General features: G+C 40.0%; 1 protein-coding gene across 4 annotated transcripts; it reads right to left on the bottom strand.

The window, feature by feature from the left end:
* Window positions 1-3: 3 nt before the first annotated feature.
* PLAAT1 (phospholipase A and acyltransferase 1) lies at window positions 4-21,765 on the bottom strand. Of its 4 annotated transcripts, XR_008957333.1 has the most exons (5): window positions 21,559-21,712; window positions 13,670-13,808; window positions 9,518-9,786; window positions 1,920-3,754; window positions 4-1,716 (listed from the first exon to the last, which is right to left on the bottom strand). XR_008957333.1 is itself a non-coding variant. In XM_044383241.3 (4 exons), exons 2-4 carry the CDS (start codon window positions 13,806-13,808, stop codon window positions 3,653-3,655), a joined length of 510 nt encoding a protein of 169 aa, XP_044239176.1. In that variant the 5' UTR covers window positions 21,559-21,765; the 3' UTR covers window positions 4-3,652. The 4 variants fall into 4 exon arrangements, 3 of the variants coding, with proteins under 3 accessions (XP_044239176.1, XP_057162728.1, XP_048071115.1); XM_044383241.3 differs by having other exon boundaries at window positions 4-3,754; window positions 21,559-21,765; XM_057306745.1 differs by lacking the exon at window positions 21,559-21,712 and adding an exon at window positions 20,580-20,726 and having other exon boundaries at window positions 4-3,754.
* Between the last annotated feature and the right edge of the window lie 874 nt (window positions 21,766-22,639).

Here is a 22,639-nt window from a genome sequence, read left to right as displayed (position 1 = left end):
AAGAAAGTTTCACCAATATATTTTTATTTGCATCTTCAGAAATAAAAGAATTTGGGGGAAAAGCCCTTCTCTCAAATCATTGCAAGTTTACTTAACCTTTATATTCACTTACAAAGATCATTTATGTGCACATCTTTTCCCAAGGTCACAAAATTCCTGTTTTTGCTTCTTTTGTACGGCTTTAGCAGAGAAACAAGAATTGACGTTTACTTCAGAGAAGTCCACTCTTACCATAGTAAGTGTGGGTGCGGAGAGTGATGGAGATGTCTGTCAATTGCATATAATCTTGGCTTGGGCACAGCTTATATCTAAGCAAACTCCACCAATGTTCACATCTCCCAAGGTATATTGTTTTGCGGTCAGTGAGCAAGAAAATCCTGAGTAAATCACAAAGATAATGGGATAACCCATTAAAATGTACTTTTCACTTAAAGAAGCATGGCACTTCTATTTATTTTTTGCTACTGACAGATTAAACCTCAAGTTCTAAGTTGAAAAGTTGGTTCAAACTCAGCACTGCTCATCTTCAAAACAATCCTGGACCCATAATGTTTGTATCTACAGCATGACTACTGTCAAGCTGCTAAAGAGCCTTAAGTTCCATTGCATCTTTTTGTTATCTAAATCAATTACTAATGGCCACATTAATGGCCACAAGAAAAGGTGGCCATCCTCTGCAAATATATCCTGCACACTATTACCTTTACTATATAACAACCTCACTGTGACCTTGAGAAGACATCTATCCCTAGTGAACATTTTAAATTAGCTACTAGGCTTTCCTCATAACAATAAATCTGATTTTGCCAATTTAACAGACCTTTAATGGCTCATAGGCGATTAGTCAGTCAGTTCCATCCCGTGAGAGCCAATGATGTGCCTAATACTGTGATGTATGGATTCCATAATGCCTTTACAATTCTAGAATCTTCAGGATTGAAAAAAAATGTTTTTAACATTTCGGCAATGCATTGCTCTAAATAGTACTATATACTATGTTATATAAGCCAGTAGCGTAGCTACCAATTCCTATATATTTACATTTTATTTGCTTTTTAACCTTTTCTTGGGTGCACAACTTTGGAGAGTGATAATTTTTAAATGTGTTTAATTTAGTGACCACCAATGAAAGATCAAAAGATGAAAAAGATTTTTAGATTATGATTAAGAAATGTACATCAACCTAAAATATATGGCAGCTCAGTTTCCTTGAATTGGCATATCTGTATTTAGTAATTTGACCTTTAGAATCAGAGATTCAATTGATACACCATGACATTTAGATAACATAAAAAGATTTTTTTTAAATCTTTATTCAATAAATGTACAGCTTCTCCCACCCAGTTTTTCCAATAACCTATTTGTTATTTGATAGATGATGATATTTATTTCACACATCTTTTTATGGGGGGGCACAAAATAAAGTTGAACTCTACACTTGACTTTGCTAAAAGTACTCTCAGAGAAAGGTTTGATAGTCTTGGAAGAAATGTTTGCTAAAAGCACGGTGAGAATGACCACATATTAAATGATTACCTATAGGAAACACAAACTATACAGGCTTAAGCTGCCCATCAAGACTGGCCATTGTTATGGGAAGACTGACGACTAACGTTGTGAGCTTTCCTCTCAGGGTGAAAACCAATGGAGTCTGAACACTACCTATGTGAAAAAGCTAACCCTGAATTCAATTTAAAAGTGCATTTGTGGGGGCGCCTGGGTGGCACAGCGGTTAAGCGTCTGCCTTCGGCTCAGGGCGTGATCCCGGCGTTGTGGGATCGGGCCCCACATCAGGCTCCTCAGCTATGAGCCTGCTTCTTCCTCTCCCACTCCCCCTGCTTGTGTTCCCTCTCTCGCTGGCTGTCTCTATCTCTGTCAAATAAATAAAATCTTTAAAAAAAAAAAAGTGCATTTGTGACATGGCATAGCGAGGACTATCTTCTGGAGTGGAAATGTCTAGAGTTCTCTAGAAAGATTTGACTTGAGGATCCTCAGGAGCGCCCCTATGTCTCCAGTTCTGCTCCCTCTCCCCTCCCATTGGCTGGCCTGGTAATTCCACCACACTTGAGTCTCCTGCCTTAGGTAAGATCTCCCCTCTGCAGTCATCCTTTATTAACAGGTAAATACACCTTGGGAAAGGTAACACATTAAACTGCTGCCAATCTCACCTTATTTGACAATTTTAGGAAAGTGTTTTTGTTTGGGGGGCGGTTGTTTGTTTTTTTACTATTACTTGAATGCATAGCATAAAAGAAACAAGAAACTTAATTTAGAATAAAAATGAAGGGGTCTTTTTGGATCATGGTATCTGGTTGAAGACACTCACACTTCCCAGAGGACCAGTGGAGGAAGGGGGAGTTTGGGGGTTATCTGGAGACAGAATTGGTATCATAAGAAAGAGAAGAGATTAGTTAGGGAACAAGGAAGAAAGATAGGGTCTCTACGGGCCCTGACTGCAGCATATTACCCCTTCTGTCATCATTATTCGTAACACTTGCAATTAGACCATAGAGTATTTCTGGCCCTGTGGTAAAATCTACATCAGCTTAATAAGTCCAAGACTTTCATTTTTACTTTATCTACCATGTTCCTAGTTCCTTGATCATATCCTCCCAGCCCCACTTACTTGAACTTTTCCTTTATTTAATGCAATGCTTTTAATAATGGCACAAGAAGGATGTCATTGGCTAGTAGTGTGGTTTGTAGGGTAATGTTGTAATGTCTGATACGATCCTAGGGTATAGAGACTGTCATTCACTTTTCTCCACCTGCTATCAACAAGAATTCCACTGGGAAGGTATTAAAAGGTAATTTGTTTCATCCAGCACATAATCAATAAAGTGCAAGAATAAAATCAGGACACTCCTTGACTTACAGTAAAAGCCTTAAACAATAACACGGGATATTGTTTTCTAAATATGGCACTTTAAACCTGCATTTAGTGATCTCTTGCTAAGGTTAAAAGGGTCAAATCCTTGAAATACTTCAAAATCCAAAGGGAATAACATAGCTCTGTAGAAGTAACAGCCCACTCTTGCTTGTCACATACTCCTGACAAATAAGTCACTTCCAGGGAAGACACTGGTGCAAAGAACGCTGTCTCCCATCTAATCCACCTGCATCTACGCGGGAACTAGGAGATGGGAGTGCACTCTCAAATGGACTGTTAATCAAAGCTCCACAAACTGCCTAACCAAATGCTCAATTTCCCAGTTTCTTTTCTTAACACAAAAGGAATATGAAGTTAAATGCCAATCTCAACAATTTGGGGCTCTTAACATTTCTTTTAAAATCACATATAAATGGTTCTTCATTCCTCTGGCAAATACAAAATAGCCACCCTCAGGAAAAAGGAAAACAACATTTCTGGTAGAAGATAAAATATGATGTGATTTTGTTAAGATCCTCTGCTGGCTTGCTCAAAGGCTACTGCTTCTTGTTTAAGCTGCCACAGCCAATCTTTGCTAGTAACGAGAAAAATTTCCATGGCTCAATGATGAGATAATATCAGTACGCAATTTATTAAAGAGCCTGCCATCCATCACTGGAATTTGGAACAATAATGATGCATTGAAAATAAGTATTCATCGCAGGTTTTTTTTTTTCCCCTCCTCACGAATTCCTTCAGTTCCAATATTTCTTCAGTAAATTGTTAATAGTATTTTGCTCTTTGTCTTTTTGGAAACAAGCCCAGGAGTGAGAAGGCACCAGCAGCAGCTGCCACAAACCCAATGGTACTTATTGCTTGGTTGGCCTATAAAGAAACGAGAAACAAACAAAAAACACATCTTATTCTAAAGGTATCTCTCTCCTACACCCAAACTTTACTGGTCTCCTAAACGGAAGACCCTTTTCATGTACAAAGGATCAATTTTAAAGCTTCATGCAAAATTTAATTGTGTATGAATAAATTTATAATTTTATAATTACGACAAAGATATATTAAATACACGTAAGTATATGTTCCTCATATTTTTATAGCCCCCACCAATTTATAACTCATTGTGGCACAATTCTGAATAATCATGGTAGTACATCTGGGAGGTAATATTACTTCTGTTCTGCAAAACTTGGTAAGTTAAGTGATTTGCCTGAGGACATACCGCCAAGATGTTTAGATACAGGTTGAGTTGTGAACCATGTGTTTCCCCTCTAAGCAATCCCTACATCCTAAACACACACTGGTTTTGTTGGGTCTATACCAGGGTGAAAATCTGTGTGTGTGTGTGTGTGTGTGTGTGTGTGTGTGTGTCTGTGTGTGTGTGTGTGTGTGTTTCCTGACTTGAGAGTATCTACTAGCAAAATAATTTGGTAGATACAATTTCTATTTTGATAAACAAACTTCAAAAGAAGTCAATAATGATGTTAACTATTGTGTCAAAAATTAATTTCTCATGTAGACAAACTAGAATAAACCACTTTCAAGCTCAATTGTCCATAAAGGAGTTCAGACATTTATAGCTTTAAGGGTATTAATCATCATCACGATGAGAGATCTAATGAATATTCATGATTTTCATGGCACTCAGCTAATATTGCCTTCCATCTGCATGAGTTTGAGTGCAATTTTATGACCCAAAGGTCATATTCAGATGCTTCAGAGTCATCAGGTATTCTGAAAACAACAGTCGTTCTCTGGGATTTAAGAATCAGGCTTTCAAATAAAGCAAAACATTTCTCCCAAATGACTCTAGGGACCAACTCAAAGGCTGGAAATCCTGACCCAGCTCCCGTTTGAGCACGCCTTCTGTCTAACCCACAGGTCTCCCCTACATAGCCTGCCACCCACCCCAACACAGTGCTACCTCCCTAACTGCAGCTTCCATGTTGGAAACAGACCATAAGGGCCTGGCCAGGAAAGAAGCACAATGACAGGAGTATTCATTCCATTACACCATCCTGTGGTCTGTAGGGACAAGGCCTGTCATTGCAGCTCCCTGCTCTGCCACCATCCCCAGTTGCCAGAGAGAATGGCATCGGCAAACAACAGACAAATCCTATTTTAGTTTACAATTCTAACTCTGTTTGTTTGGTTGATTATTTTATTCATACTTCTGAATGAGTCACCGCCTAAATTATTTCCCAGTAAAGACTCCAAATTTGCTGCAGCGTAGAGCTACCCACTTAGCGCATGGGGAGCCAAAGGGACAGGAAGATACAAGACATAGGACAAAATTCCAAAGAGGGGCAAAATCAATAATCAGACAGGGGTCAAGGATTATAAATCAAGCCTAACCCTCATTTCAGGCAGATGCTGAGATCCCAAGAAGTTCTGATACGGGGAAACACAGTGGGCAATGAACAAATAGGAAGGCACAATCTGTGTCTTTAGAAAGAGGAGTCAAATGATAGCCTGGGAAAGTGAAGGACCCTGTGGGTAGGGTGGTCCCAGCTAAATGCAGACCTAACTCACCGGGTCTCCTTCAGCCATTAGAAACATAAGAGGTGAGAGAAATCCCACAGATCTAAGAGGCCTGGGAAGAGCATGTGATTCTAAACCAAAATCCCCTGAGAGCACCTAGGCCAGATTACCATGACAAGCAAGCTACCTCCTACGGTGTGAGCAGTTTCCCAAATCCCAAACACTCATTTCAAGTTATAGTCTAGATGGCAAAATTCTGAGTGATTTCAGACAATCTCTTGGAATTCTGTGTAATGGGATTTGACCTGCAAGAGTATAACATCCCAGAGTGTTCTCAGTGAACTACTATGAACAAGAGCTTTTATTTCACAACTTACTTAGGATTGTAAAATCACCTAAGCTGACTCTTCACACTTTATCCTTTACAGGGTTTTCTGACTGTGGGACATAATAAAGGCCTCACTCTGAGGATCTATGCATGCCCAGCAAAACATTAACTGAATCTGAAGTGCTGTGTCCTGACATAGTGTAGCTGGGTCACAGATGACTGCAGGGCTTATCAAAATTCCTCTTCCCCTGAGACTCTAAGGCCACAGTGCGATACACTGAAGCACAGTCAGGGTGTTTCGCAGGTCAGCTTGTCCAGGCCTATTCAAAGGGGCTGCCACCTTCAACAAAGACACATTTCAATACCTTGTTAAGACTGTAACAGTGGACAATGTCTATTTAAAATTTTCTTAAAAGACAAGTCACAGATTAAGGGGGGAAAAAAATTCCAACAGACAGATCTGGTAAAGAACAGAGAACTATTATTCAAAATATGCAAAAAGCTCTTAAGACTCAACAAAAAGAAAATGAGCAGGGAACCCAATTTAAAAATGGACAAAAGATCTCAAAAGACACATAATCAAATATGATATGCAGATGACAAAGAAGCATATGAAAAGATGCTTAACTTCATACGTTTAGGGAATTGCAAATTAAGACAATGAGATACTATTATGTACCTAGTCGAATGGCTAAAACCCAAAATGCTCACAACACCAAATGCTGAAGAACACATGGAAAAACAGGAACTCTCATTCACTGTTGGTGGGAATGCAAAAGGATACAGCCACCTTGTAAGACACTTTGGTGGTTTCTTACAAAACTAAACATACTCTTCCCATACAATCCAGTAAACATGCTCGTTGGTATTTACCCAACGGAGCTGAAAATTCATATCCACAGAAAAACCTGCACACAAATGTAACTAGCAGTTTTATTCATAATTACCAAAACTTGAAATCAACCAAGGTATTTTTTTAGTAGGTGAATGTACATCCAGACAATGGAATGTTATTCAGTGATAAAGAAAAATGAGCTTCCAAACCATAAAAAGACATGGAGGTATTTTACATGCATATTGCTTAATATGAATACTACTCAGTGGTTGCCAGAGGTTTAGAGGGAAGGAAAGAAGAATAGACAAGCAGAACATAGAGGAATTTTAGGGCAGGGAAATTATTCTGTATGAAACTGTAATGACGGATATATGTCACTCTACATTTGTCAAAATTTATAGAATGTACAATACTAAGAGTGAACCCTAATGTAAACTATTTTAGGTGAGACAAAATTTAGTTTCTTAGCTGAGGCTCGCTAGTAAAAAACAAATTTACAAAAAAACCCAACAAATTTAGCAACATGTTCATCTCATATATACATGGAAGAAACTCAGGGAAGAGAAACTCAAAGAGGTGGATTAGAATTCAGGCTTACATAGCATCTTCAAAAAAGAACAATAAATTTGTAAAGTAATGACAGGACAAAAGAAAGCAGTTTTAGGCTTCCCAGGGCAGCAGACCATGGGAAGGTAAATATATGGGAAACTAATGACAAAGGCTAGTTAGTTAAGATTGTCATTTAGATTCCTCTGGTGTCCTCTCCAGGATCGTAAGAGTCTTAATGATAACCACTGGTTGTCCTGGATGATTAACTTTTGTCCTTCCTGCTAGAAAAGGGAAGAAGGACACCTTTGAAAATGTATGTCCCACTTTTAGGGTCTGCTTCTCAACTGCCTGCAGCTCAAAATAATCCTTATGCCACATATTTTGGGGTGACATATTCTGGCTTCCTTCACTATAGCCTCTGGTGGGTAATGTGTCCCGTGTTGGTTCATCTTTTGTAACAAGTACACCACACTGATGTGGAATGTTGATAGTGGGGGAGGCTGTGTACATAGCTGATGGGAGGGGTATGAGGGAACTCTCTAAACTTTCAGTTCAATTTTGCTGTGAACTATATACTGCTCTAAAAAATAAAGTCTATTAATTTTTTTTAAATATGGAAAAGCACAAAGAAAAAGATGGGGCCACAATCCTTCCACTTTTCTAATCTTCTTAAATGTATTTGCAGTTTTTTAAATTGGGAGAAATGAATAGCCATTCTCCCTCCCTAAAAAAAACTGCTCTATGCTCAAGACCCCAAAGCCCTGAGGAGACCCAAAAAGGAATCCAATATTAGCTATTATTAGTAATAATACTATTAAATATGGATAGTAATGAAAATAATAATACAAGTGCTATAGTTTCTATCAGATCAACATTTTATTGAAGAGTACCAACAAAGATGTATAAAATTCCTAAAATATTGTAATTAAAAATAATATTCATCTAAGTTTTGTTGGTTTGGGGATGGATAATAGGTAATACAGTGTACTAAAAGACTTCAAATATCTCCTATAATCCTCGAAACAACCTCAGTTTATAGATTAGGAAACTGATAAGCAATGTGCCCGAAGCCACCCAGCTAACACCTGGGGACGAGGCGGTTCTAGCTCTGGTCAGCAGAATTCTAAAGTTTAGATGGCTTCTTAAGGCTGTCACTGCACTGCCTTCAACAGAACCAGCTAAAGAACAGTTCTAGTTGTTGAGGAATGATTAACTTTTCATGGGTCTTGATTTTGGGTATGAAAGGTGGAAAGATAAGGGATTATAAATTAGAGTCAAAAAAATGGTTCTAATCCTTTTTTTTAAAAGCCACATTAAAAAAAAAAATTGCTCGTTGAACACAGTGGACAACTTTATCATTTACAAAGGAGAGGGATGGACTCCATTTCCAAGCTATACCACTAGTTTTCAATGCAAAGGTGAGCAGGAATTTGTGTGGATATCCAGTGTTCTGGTTCAGAAGAATTTATTGTTACATGTGAATAGAACATTCATTATGTTAATGTATTTCCTAATAAAAATGAATTTCCAATTAAATTATTTCCTAATGAAAACAAATGTATCGTTTCATTATGTTCCCTCTCCTATCTTCCCAAGCTTCCATGAGAAGAACTGTAAACTCATTCCTTAGAATAGACATTTATATAATGGATTAAAAACCGTTTCGAGATACTGGGAGTCTTTATTCATTCTCTTATATCACTCTGATAAATCTTTAGGTTAAAACATCAATGTTGGAATTGGATTGGTGGTATGATAGGTAGAAAGAAGGCAAATGAATCAAGCATGCTTTTAGTTAGGAATCTGCTATGCTACAAAATAGTGTGAGAAATGACAACATTGCACGCTATTTAAAAAATAATGGACTCACTTTTTTAACGTCATCTAAAAGCTCAATGAATCAAAGGATCTGCTTAAAAGCACAAAATTCCTTTGAAACTAGCATTGCAAGGGACAGAAATCATTTTCAGACCCACCGAAATATGCCTGTCATTAGTTGGCCTCTCTCAGCTAATGGAAAAGAATCCCAGAGTTACCATCTATGTTTTTGGTGAATGAACTCCCACGTAAAAATCTCAACATTCTTTTCAGAATGTTCCTTTCAGTGTGTGAGGTTACGATTTGAGACTGCTGTATGGCATGGAAATAGGAAAACAAAACAAAACCCTGAAGGACAGAGGGCAGTAGGACTGACAGAAAAGCTATGGTCTTGATTCTGCTTCAAGTCCCTTCCAGCTCCAAATTCATGATGTCCACGTTCTAGCTTTAATTTGGCCATTAACTTGTTACATGACCTTGGACAACTTGATTCCTTCCTTTATCCCTTGGAGTTCTCATATTTTCTTGTCCTTTTCATTTTGTTCGTGGCCTGTGAATCTTACAGTCAGTAGTTATTATTTTTCCAACGTAAGAAGCTCTTATATATCTTCTAAAGAAAACTCACCTGCTCTGAAACTCCTTCTCCATAACGAAGCAAAGTCACAAAATGCTCACAGTTGTTGACAAGTATGTCATATTCCACCTCCTGTCCAATAACCATCTCTGACCGTTGGATGACTTCTTCCACGGGGAGAGGGGAGTATGTCCCATCATATTTATTGTTTATTCTGTATGTGTCGTTTCCCACGACATCCCTCAGCAGCTGCATCCTCACCAGGGCCTTCCTGCTGAATACAGACTTGGCGCTTGTAAATGGTGCAGAAATGCCATCCTCTATAAGGAGAATTCTGGTTAGCAAGATCAAGGGACACAACCCAGTGAACCCCAATGCCATATAGTTACAATGCCACACCTTCGAAGTGATGGAGTCATTGAAGCCACTGAAGGAAGCTCTGTTCCTAACTTAGCCCCAAACCAGAGGCTACATAATCTTGCCAGACTGAACAACTCATTCTGTAGTTTATCAGGTATAACTAAATACAATATGAGTGAGAATCTAAGAAAACCCCTTGAAAATTTGTATCTGCCCATAGCAAATTGGGTGAGAAAACTACCCATTCTTGAGGAAGATCTCTATCGGTTGGCATTGTTGTTAGAGATCTTGGTATATGTTCCTAGCATTGTACACCTAAGATCACTGTCCACTTTCCTATAAAACATACCCTTTCTCAGCATCTGAACCCTTCCAAACTAATATCGCTGGACCTCAGCAGCTGTGCCTTCTGATTAGTAAGCTCGTCCTAGTGTCGAAGCTGTGCTCCTTACCCCTTCCTCTGCTTTTTACACTTGTCCTTTCAACTTGGCTTCAACTTGGGTCCAGTTTGAAACCTGCATGGTACCTCAGTCCTCTAAGGGGTCAGCTAGGGTCAACTGGGGCACTGCTTTTGTCTTGCCTCTTCCTTTTGACCAAGAAACTAAGTCCTGAAACTGAACCTAACCTAGTAGTTGCTGTCCACTAGATGTGGCCCAGGCTATGCCATACCCACCCACCTATTACATGCCCCACCCCCTGCCACTCCGTTTTAGCTGCCCTAATTGGCAAGTATCTGCCTAGACTGGCAGGGGCCATTGTCTCCTGGCCTGCCACTGTCAGTATCTGAGCCTGGACAGATGATGGTTCAGTGTTCAGCTCTAACGCCAGGCCCTGGTCCCTCTCCATCTGCCTAAGACTGCTATGCTTGGCTATTTGTTCAAATAAATCAGGAGAGGGAGAGTCTCCCTATAACTGGTGTTTAGACCCTCTTCCTTTTTCTACTCCTCTTTTTTCCTACCTTCCAAGTGCTTTTTCATTCAAGCAGCACTTCCAGTTAATATCGTACACATTGAAAATTATTATACATTACAAGTTCTTAAAGCATGTATCTCCTAGTTAGAATTACTTAAATTTTTAAAAACTAGTCTGATGCAATCAATTTACGGATGAGGATATTGAAGCTTGGAGAGGTGAACTGGCTTGCACAATACTATGTGAGTAGTTAACAACAGAACCAGGAATTGGATTTCAGTCTACGGATCAAAGCTCCATGCTAGAACCACATTAATATGGAGCTTAATGCATGAAAATAAGGAAAGAACAGAAAAAATCTCTTTATTATTTTCCAGACGTGAAAACTGTAGAAATAATGTAGCATTGCTTAATATTAATCACTAGACTCCCCAGAAACCAATGGCTCTGTATCATAAATGTCACCATATTTGCCATTTCTATTTCCAATACTCTAGAACAGGAGGCAAATATCTCAAAATGTTGCAAAACCCACTTCAGACATTTCCAAGATACTAAGATTAGGATTACTAACACTTCTTTCTAAAGGTATCTTGAAGGTAAAAATGTTCCAGTCTACTTGATTGCATACATTTTTTTTTCTTAAAAAATAAATCTGTGCTTATTTCTAAACATTTAGGAAACGCAGGAAAAAACTACATAAATATGTAGATATAAATCTCCCATTATCTACCCACCCAGAAATAACTGTTACTATTTTGATGTACGTCTATTATGTCTGTTATTAACATATGTATACAGATGAGTGTGTACGTGTGCATGCAAATGTGTGTATATTATTTCTTTGCAAACTAGGTATCATATTACATACTGCATTTTTAATCTGGAATGTTCAAATAAATATAATGCAAGATTATCTCTCACGCAATTAAACATGGCCAGAAATATGATTTTTTTTAATGGCTGTTGTTTTGGCCTATCTAGCACCCTATCCCACAACTGCCTCTTTCTTTCTGGAAAAGATTTTGTGTGGGTCAATTATAATACCTCATTCTCCTGGGCACAGGGATGGTCCAGTGATGGGCATGGGATCCACACTAGACCAATTAGGATTGTTCTCCATGCTATTTCTAACTGGAACGGGCAGGGATTAGCTCTCTCCTGTTGGGTCACAGAGCTAGAAGAATGAGAGCCTAAGGACAGTCACAGTTATCAGTTCAGTTTCCTAGAGAAACATAGTCAGAGATTAAGACAACATATAGAAAGAAAATGCAGATGTGAGGCTTGATAATCATGTTCAAACCCCTACATCCAAGCATCCCTGAGGCCCGTACCATCTTTACCCTTTTTGTAGTTTCCCCCAGTGAAGCAGTGAATTTGCCTTTTTTGCTTAAGCTAATTTGTATTTGTTTTCTGTTACTTGCAAATAAAGAATTCCGTCAAACACAGAATATTCTAATTTTCTGTGGCAAAGTCGTAATTCATTTAAAGAGCCCCCTATTGAACTTTCAGCCACTGTCGATTTCTTTTTTGTACCTCTTAATCCCCTCCACATATTTCACCCATCCCCCTATCCCTCCCGTCGGGCAACCACCCATTTGCTCTCTGTACTTATGAGTCTGTTTCTGACTTGTTTCTTCACTTATTTTTGTGGGGGTTGTTTTGTCTTGTTTTGTTTAGATTCCACGTGTAAGTGAAATCATATGCTATGTGTCTCTGTCTGACTTATTTCACTTAGCACAATACCATCTAGGTCCATTCATGTTGTTGCAAATGGCAAGAACTCATTCTTTTTTATGGCTGAGTAATATTCCATTGTGTCTATACCACATCTTCTGTATCCAGTCATGTGTGGATGGACACCTAGGCTGCTTCCATGCGTTGGCCATTGTAAATAATGCTGCAATAAACATAGGGGTACATATACCCTTTCGAATTAGTGTTTTCATTTTTTTTAGGTAAATATCCAGTAGTGGAATTACTGGATCACAGATATTTCTATTTTTAATTTTTTGAGGAACTTCCATACTGTTTTCCACAGTGGCTGCACCAGTTTGCATTCCCACCAACAGTGCAGAAAGCTTCCCTTTTTCTCCACATCCTCACTAACATTTGTTATTTCGCTCTTGTCTATTTTTAAACTGTTATAAATGAGATAGAAGTAAACACGCTTATAAAGAACATTATTCTACATTTCTATAAATATTTCTGAAGAATAAATTCATAGAAGTACAATTACAGGGTCAGAGTACATGAACTCTTTTAAGACTTTTAATACATATTGTTAAATTGTTTTCAGGAATGATGTTAGCAACTTCCATTTCTTTCAACAAGATCCTTGTTTTGATTTCATTATAGCCTTATCCACACTGACTGCTATCATTTTTAAATCTTTGCTACTGTGATAGTCATAAAATCTGTTATTTTATTACACAATTCCTAGATTACTACCTTTAAAGATAGGTATTGGGCTTCTGCTTTTCTTCTTCTACAAACTATTCATAGTTCTTTACCCATTTGTTTGTTGGGATTTGGTGTTTATGTATCCCCAGCATCTAGAATAGCATTTGGCATATCCTGGGTAATCTATAAATAAATGTTGAACAGACTGAAATAATTTCTGTGCTATATAAAGACAATGACTCTTATCATGTTTGTGACAAATATTTTCCCCAGTGGATTATTTACTTTTTAATTGTGGTTTGTTTGTTTTTTTAATCCAGAGGTTTTAAATCTTAATGTTTATTGGTCTTTGTGATTGATCCAATGCCACTTTGGTCTTAATATGTCCTTCCCTAAACCTGTTTCAGATAGATTTATCTACTTTCTACATATATTTCTATTTTGTTTTATTTCATGATTTCATTCATGATTCCTTTTTATAACAAGAAAACTCAAAAGGTCTCAGGAGTTGCTGGAAACAAGCCTTACCTAGAGGTGCTATGTTGATAACATAACCATCACCCAAGTACAGTGCCCAGTGCTGATAGCCAGAACGAAATACTTCAATCAAGTCCCCTGGCTGGGGGTTACCAGGATAGCTCAAACTAAAGCAATCATTAAACGCCATCTGCAATGACAGACACAAAGAAGATCTAGCTGACATGACTTGCCAAAAGAAAATCAGTTTAAGACTTCCATAGGAGTATAGGGATACAGAAATTATGGGGATTGCATTCCTTATTAAAGACTTAAACTCACACTACTGTCCTTTTCTTTGAATGACTCCAACCCTGAATTATGTGTGCACAAGTGAAAAAGATGTGAGAAAGAGTTTTATCTGCTAATTGCTTAATTTTCTATAGCAATACTTCTCATCCTGATCAACCACAGAGCTTCTTCACAATAATAAGCATTTTATAGTTCTCTCTTTAAATCCAGAAATTCATAGATAATATAATTTACCTATATACGAAATTTCAAAAGTATTCATATCGTGCCCCACTTGGAATAGAAAGGGGGAAGTAAATTTATAATAATATCCATTTTATGTAAATACTCAGTCCGCAACTGTACCAAAAGATATAATACGCTTACGCTTACTTAGCATGAAAAAGTCAGGATTCAGAAGCAGAAGATGAGAAGTCTTCCAGCCTTTCATATATCAGCACAGTAAAATCAAAGTACAGGGTGTGGGTGGATACTGACATTCTGTGCAAAAAATACCTTATATTGCAAAACTTACTCTATCATTTAACTTAACCAGAGATAAGTTCCAGGCTCAGATGAGTGGCCAGCCGGGTAGTCAGTCATACTGTAAGAAACAGGACTTTTCTTCCTTGTGCCAAACTGTACTGCGTAGGAGTAGACACTTCAGTCTCTACCCACTAAACATCAGTATATGCTCTTTGTCATGTGACAGCCACAAACGTCCCCACAGGTTTCCACCACTCTTCTACTGCTTTACTCACTGTCTGATTCCTTACTTACTGATTCCAGAAACAGTGTAAGGCAGCCACTGTAGAAGTGAGACAACTTGGAACGTTGGGAGTTCACCACGTTGATGAATATGTCTGAAAATTCTAAGTTTGGTGAAAATTTTTTGTTTTTTTTCTTTTAAGTCAATACTTTTCAGAAAGAACACATAAATCTCTTGAGGGTTGATTTTTATGGAAGGTTACATTTTCTATGTACGTATGGCACGGAAGTAGAATGACTCAGCAGGCGGAAGTTAGAGACACTCATCAATACTCAAAAGGAGATTTTAGTGCTATATCCATGTTGAATCTCTAAGTGACAGCAGAGTTTCTCATCATCCCTCACTCTAATATAGATATGTATGCTCATTTACAAAATAATTCCGAGTGCCAGAAAGGGAAATTTTCAAACCATCTAAATTATATCATCATAGCATAGGCTAAGGACTTGGGAATACAGACTATCATTTTTCTGGCACTCTAAAAGTCTTTTTTTTACAACACTTAATATTGGGAGGGTGTTTTCCCAAGTATTTGTGTGCCATCTGTTGAAAACTTCAGTCATCACACTGTCACAGAAATGCAGCCAAATGTAAGCTGTCCATCTGTTGAAAAATAACTATTAAAACAACTTTATGGAAACCATTAAGTCTAACCACTCTGTCAAATATGTTTGAGTCTTATTAAGATGGAGTACAGAATTTGGCCACATGGGCACTAAAAGGAAAAATAGATAATATACTATGAAATAAACAAACACATTTCCCATGAATAGGACTCAGCAAGCACACACAGCTGCCTACTAGAATCCAGGGACCTAGCCAAACTTACAATAATAATCACCCTGTGAACAGAGAGCACTTTGTAGTGTAACATTTTTTTTTTCAAATGCACTATCTCAATTAACCCTATTTAACTTCTTAAACAACTATTTGAGCTTATTATGATGTTACTTCATTTTATAGAAAAAATATACAGTAGCTAATGCCAACTTTTGGAAAATGCCCGTTGAAACCTTCATACAGATCACTTACATTGGGGTTACATCCCAATAAATCCATTGTTAGTTGAAAATATCATAGGTCAAAGTGCATTTTATTCATCTAACCTACTGAACATCATAACTTAGCCTAGACTACCTAATACATGCTCGGAACACTTCCATTAGCCTACAGTTGGCAAAATCATCTAACACGAAGCCTGTTTTATAATAAAGTGTTGAACATCTCATGTAATTTATTGAGTATTGTATTGAAGATGAAAAATGCGGTTGTATGGTTGTATGGGTACAAAACTGTTCCCGATGCTGGGACAGCGGTGGTGAGCTGCAGTAACCAGGCTTTGTGAACTGGCCAGAGCTAGACAGGTGGTTGGTAAAACAGAGGTGGCTGTTTGTAAATGTTGAGAAAGTGGCTCCTGGCTTTTGTGTGACGTTAGTTCGTTATCCTTTCGGCCACAATAATTCTGTGAAACGGATGATTCCACTGCACAATTTTAATACATTTAACACATTTTCAATTCTGACATATAGTTTGTAAACTGATTTGTGAAATGTAACTTAATTGATTGCATGAAGCCTATCATATTTATAGGGAAGGATGGTGGGATAACAAGGAAAACATTTCATATGAGTAACCACTCAAGAAACTAAGGGAGGAGATTGGAGGCTAATATGTAAGGGGAAAGTGAGTTCCAATACCAAGTGCTTAGAATTACAGCAATTTACTGCAGAAAAGTACATCAGACATTACCTAATCCACAGTTCTCCAAACTTGTTTTTAGCATCAGAGCCCTGAATTAAATCAAATATCAGATGGACCCACAAAAATATCAAACACAAAAGTAGCTCTGCCCTGGATGAAGTCAGGAAGGAGCATGAGAGTCCCATCTGCTCCTCATTGCTGCTGCTACTGAGGTTCTCTGGGGCCCCAGAAATTCTAGGAATGGAGCTTGAATAACACCCATCTAGTTCTAGCATAGCCGTTCATTTTCAAGATAGAGGAAATAGTAACAGGTGTGTAACTTGACTTGCCAAAGGTCTTATGCTGTTTTACAGAAGATTTTCAACAAATGGTGTGAGAGCAATTGAATATTCATTGCAAAAAAACAACAGACAAAAACAAACCAAAACAAAACACAAACCTCCATCTAAGTCTCACATCTTATACAAAAAATATTTCAAAACAGATCATGGAATTAAATGTAATACTATAAAACATAGAGGGGAAAGCACATAGAAGACACTCACGAGGATCTAGGGTAGACAAAGAGTTCTTTGTCTTGATATCAAAAGTAGTATCCATAAAAGGAAAAACTGACAAATTAACGTCCTCAAAATTTAAAACTTTTGCACTTCAAAAGATCTTGTTAAAAGCTCAAAAGAGACAAGCTACAGAATGGGAGAAAATATTTGCAAACCACGCATCTGAGAAAGGACTAGTATTGAGAACATACAAAGAACTCGCAAAACTCAAGAGTAAAGAAGCAAAGAATACAATTAGAACATGACCAAAAGACACAAAGACATTTCACCAAAGAAGAGACACAGGTGTCAAGTAAGCCATGTTAAACATCATGAGGCATTTGGGAAATGCAGATTAAAACCACAATGGGATAGCATTACCCACTTATGCCAATAGCTAAAAAATACTGACAACAGGAAATGCTGGCAAGGGTGCCCAGTAACTCTATCACTCATTTGCTGGCATAGTCACTCTTGAAGCAATATGGCAATTTCTTTAAAAACCTGTAACTACCAGATGATCCTGCGATGTGCTCCTAGACATTTACCCCAGAGACTGAAGACAACGAAGACTTATATTTACACAAAAACCTGTACATGAGCGTTTAGAGCAGCTTATTCATAACAGCCCCAAACTGGAAACAGCCCCGGTGTACTTCGTGGGTAGATAAACTGTGGTACAGCCATACCATGGAATACTCCTAAGGAATAAAAAGGAACAAACTATTGATGGATGCAGCAACCTGGATGAATCTCTAGAGAACTATGCTGAGTGAAAAAAGCCAATGCCAAAAAGTTAGATACTGTATGGTTCTATCTGTAGAACTTTCTTGAAATGAGAAAATTATAGAAATGGAGAAAAAATAGTGGTTGCCAGGGGTTAAGGAAGTGGTGAGAGAGAAGTGGGTGTAGCTATAAATAGGATTCTAGAGATGATGGAAATGTTCTGCATCTCAGTCACGTCAATGCAGTAACCTGTCTGTGATATCACACCACAGTTTGTAAAACGTTACCACTGGGGGAAACTGGGTAAAGGTATAAAGGATCTCTCTGTATTATTTCTTACAATTGCATATGAATCTACAATTACCTAGAAACAAAAGTATTAGTAAAAAAAAGAGACCAGTGCTTTTCTTAAATAGAAGACATAGAAGAGGACAAATACGTGGAAGCTATATTGATTTCAGCAGATTTCAGCTGTGTATGAGGAAACGTCACTGAAAGCGATCCAACAATGGAATAGAGCACCTTGTGCATAGAGCAGTCTGTCGCTGGGGATGTTTAAACACAGTCAGGGTTGATACAAATAACATTCCCACGATGGTGGTGGGAGGCCAGAGTGATTAGGGTAGAAGGACTTGTAAGGTCCCTTTCAGCTCTAGGGTTCTCTCCTTCTGTTTCTCAGGAACAGTGCTAGGTGTAATCCTCAAACCAACACCATAAAGTGGAGATGATTATTTCCCCCATTTTAAAGATGAGGCTTATGACGTTCACAAGCAGTTCAGGAACTTATCCAAAGTCACACAGTGGAAAAGGCAGAACCCACACCTGGACTCAGGTCAGCCTCGTGATCCTAACTGCTTCTCCTCATTCACACTGTGCTGACCCCATTGCTGACATTTCTGCAGCCCTTCTAGCACACTGTTGGACCAGTGAGCAATTGTGAGCTGATTATTATGATCACCATTTTACAGACGAGGAACCCGAGGCTCCGATGAGTTACCTGTCAGACCTAAAGTCACAAAGGTAGTAAGAGGCAGAGACGGAATTCAATTCCAGGTCTGTCTTCTTATTCCAGCCTGCACGCTCCTTCTTTATACCACCGACTAACACTGTTAACCAAAGGAATTGCTACTAAACATCATTTCATGTTTTCCCTCTTCTCAAAACCCCATCACATGGAGAAGCTGAGAAAGCACACGGAATATATATTTCATGTAACAACACAGGAAGTTTTTAAACATGTATATGCAGAACCAGAGAGTAATAGGAATTGGGGAATGCTAATCTCCTGCAGAAGAGGTGTCAAAGTGGAGCTAGAAGCATCTAGAAGATGCCTAGACTCAGATCTTAGACAAATGGCTATCACCTATCTGCTTGGGTAATTTGATGTACTTGGGCCACAGCTGCCCGTTTCATTTGGGCACAAGAAAATAATAGTGTGTTTCATAAACATGAGTTGACACAGAACCAATGAAAGATACATTTGTAAAGGCCTCTATTACAATCTGTGTGTGTCACCTTTAAGATAAAAAAGACATTGTTTTAACAGTTCATCTGCACATAATTGTCTAGTTCATAATAAAGAGTGGCATGAAGGTAAATCTGTAATCTCGGTACAAGAAATTTCTTGTTTCAACTGCCAAAACAGGCTACCTTGTTTATAGCTCCTCCTCCGAATGCATGGAAAGATGGAACTGCCCCCTGCACAAGTAGGGACAGGCTGATTACCCGCTGCTCACGACCATGAGGCCACCTGTGTTACAGGAATACTACACGCACTTTTTCCACAAACTACTCCCAAGAATGCAATGCTGTTGGAAGTCTGAAACACTATCACACACCATCCCTAAGCCAACATCTCCCAATTCGATTGGGACCTTTTCTCACTTCAGCTGCATTTTTTCATCCGTGGTCCTACTACACCGAGATGGCTCCATGAAGCCCCACACTCCCAGAATGGCTACTTCCCAGCCCCTCAGAGTTGCAAGGCTCTTTGGTCGCACATCCTCATTCTACAGCTGAGGAGATAAACCATCCTCCCTACCAGATGAACCGTCCTCCCCGCCAGGTGAAACCCCCTCCCCTCCAGATGAGCCACCCTCACTCGGCCACTGCTTGGAATCCGTCCAAGGCTCCCCACTACTGACTTCCCATCTTGCCCACCTACGTTCATTCCTCCATTCTAGAAAAACCACATTATTCCTCACACTCACCTGGAATTTTGTTGCTAACACTGAACCTTCTACCTGGAATGCGCTGCCCCTTTCCAAATGCCCCCCAAAGTCCCACTCTTAGAGATTCCAGGTCAGAGATTCCATGTGCTTTCCACCTCCTCCCCCAAGGTCTTCTTGCAGTCAGCCAGAAATGACATCTCCTTGGGAGCTTCCACGGTGCGCTATCTAACGCCTACTGCGTTTCCCACACCTTCGTCAGTTACTGGTGTCCGGGGAATAATCTCCTCGGCTCGATATGGAGGGCTGGTTCTTGTTTGTCTCTACACCTTCAGTTTCTAGCTGAGTGCCTGGCACAAATAACTGCTGAGCAAATATTTAATGAATGAGGGAATGAGACGCCCAAGCCCAGGGAGGACAAAGCGGCTGGGTTTTTCCAGCACATAAATCATATTAATAGTCCTGAATGTCAAAGTAATATCACCATCCCCCAAATCTAATATTTTATAACACTAATTACCTGTATTATTATCCGTATTCATTCAGTGAGGACGATAGGTTCAAAAAAAACCTCTTAAGCAAGACCAGTTTTCTAGTCCTGGTTCTGCTACTTAATAGCTGTGTGACTTGGGGACTGAGTCTCTCCCCGTGGACTCAGTGCCTCCATTTGTAACAAAGAAGGGTATGGATGCGCCCTACTGGTCCTTCGAGAGTTTTTCACATCTGACAGGTGGTGCACACAAGGTTGTCTGGGAGCCTAGAGGTCCTCCCCGCCGTCCCCAGCACACCTCGCTCAAGCCCGGGATCCTCTTTCCCACCGGTGGCAGCTGCCGGGGTCCTGGGGTCGCCCCGGCCTCGCAGCTGCTGTCCCTCTGGCTAGCGGCCACGGGCCCACTCCATCTGCTCTCGGGAGAGGTCAAGGCACCGCCGCCCACCACCCTCAGCGCCGCCCTCCAGCGCCAACGTCAGCCCCGCCGCGCGCCCCGCCGCGCCCTCCCCCGCCCTCGCCCTCGCCCCCGCCCCCGCCGCGCACGCTCCCGGCTCCCGCACTGGCCCGCGCCACCGCCGGGGGCCACACCCCTCGCTCGGAGGAGCCCGGACAAGGCGCCTGATCTGCGCGCGCACGCACACGCACACACACACGCACACGCGCGCGCGCACACACACACACACACACACACACACACACACACACACGCACACACATAGCGGTCAAAGCGCAGCCCCAGCGCCGAACCTGGCCAATGATGGCGCCCCCACCCCCGGCCCTAGCCACTGGGACACTGGTGCATCAAACTTCTGTGGTATCAAGGATTGTGCTGGACGCTGCAATTACGAAGTTAACACGTCTTGTCGAGACTGGAAATGTTCGTGTACACTCGTTATAAAAGCACACTGCACCGCTAGAAGTATACACCCTTCCGGCGTTACACAAATTCCTTTAGCCAGGAAAGGACCCTGCGTCCCTGTGGCCCAGGAAAGCATTTCGGTCTTTAACTCAGCAAAGGTGGAAGGAGGGAGTGGCCTTAGAAAATCTCTCTGCTTCCCACCACACAGGCCCGTACTGGATGAGGGCTTGAGAGCCTGATCCAGAGCCCAAGGGCTGTGAGGAGGACACACATGGACCCCTGCTTCCTTTGGACCCCTTCCTATCACCACCCTCTACCCTAAGATCAGCTTCAGAATGGGAAGAGGAGAGAAAAGAGAGGGAAAGGGCATGCCAACCCCTCCACAGCCAGGTACTAGTTTCTCCCAGTGCAAGTTTACCTGGTTCCTGATGGGGTGGGGCCTTCCTTAAAGACAAGCCGCTCTCCGGCAGCCCGTTCCCCCCTCACCTCTTCTGCCCTTCCCCTACCAAAGGTCTGGTTCTGCTGGTCCCTTATTCAGCATGACATGGGTGCATGTGACAGAGCAGGGCCTAACTGACTCCGTTTCAGGGCAGGTAGGCCATCAGAGGCTTCCAGGAATAAAGCCATGCGAGTTTAAAAATAAAGCTGGGCATGAAGAGTATCCCTTTTCTTCCTGCTAAAAAAGGGAGGCCAGGAAGACTAGCCAGCTAAGTAAGGAAAGCCTGGTGGACTGCTAAGTGAACTTTTCGGAGCTCTGTACAGGACTTTCCTTCAAACAAGTCATAACCTAGATTTTTACTCTGATTTAAATGGAATCTCAGCTAAAAGGAAGGATTCAAAGGCTGAAATAGCTTGCTAATTTTATGTGTTTTGCCACAGTGAGATAAGAATTATGTAAAGATGCAGCTGCCTTTGTAAAGGAATCAGGTTCTGTTATGAAAATTAAGGGTGAATCTGCATGGTTTGAAACTGGGTCTGACTTTGGCAACTTTGGAGACATAGAGAACGTAGAAGGGCATGGAAAGCGTAAGGGATCTAGATATAATCACTGGCAAAGTGGAAACTAGAACACTTGAGAGATTGTAGCTTTGGGTGTTTTTTCGTTTTTTTGTTTTTGGTGTTTTTTGTTTTTTGTTTTAAGCTGAATCAGATATGCCTTTCAATACCCGTGGAATGGATCAAAGAGAAAGCCATAAACATGCGTTTGTTTTATGTTCCCCAACTCTTTCAACTGAGTCATCACTGAAGGAAGTGGTTCATGATTTTCTACAGGGCAGTTATTGTGAGCATTTATAAAGCCATCCTGCTTATGAGTTAAATTTATTGTGTTTGCTAGGTTAATCTGTTTTCTCTAATCGGACACTTAATCATCCAGTCTTCTCTCTGTATTATGGATTCATGAATGTGAACCAAAGAGGATTGCTCCGTCAGGGCAAAATGATAAATTATCATTTCGTTTTGGGGGTATTTGTGATTAAATGCATCGTAATAGAATTAAA

The sequence above is a fragment of the Ursus arctos genome, unplaced genomic scaffold (assembly GCF_023065955.2).
Source record: "Ursus arctos isolate Adak ecotype North America unplaced genomic scaffold, UrsArc2.0 scaffold_4, whole genome shotgun sequence".
Lineage (NCBI taxonomy): Eukaryota > Metazoa > Chordata > Mammalia > Carnivora > Ursidae > Ursus > Ursus arctos.
The sequence above is the reverse complement of the archived record's forward strand: the minus strand, read 5'-3'. Positions and strand labels throughout refer to the sequence as shown.

Bases quoted from the DNA above. Each gene is read 5' to 3' on its own strand.
- PLAAT1 (XM_044383241.3), bottom strand. From the start codon at position 13,808: ATGGCGTTTAATGATTGCTTTAGTTTGAGCTATCCTGGTAACCCCCAG. The intron at 9,787-13,669 runs GTAAGGCTTGTT...TTCTCCTTATAG, and splicing joins TATCAACATAGCACCTCTAG to AGGATGGCATTTCTGCACCA. The intron at 3,755-9,517 runs GTGAGTTTTCTT...GTTTCTTTATAG, and splicing joins GAGAAGGAGTTTCAGAGCAG to GCCAACCAAGCAATAAGTAC.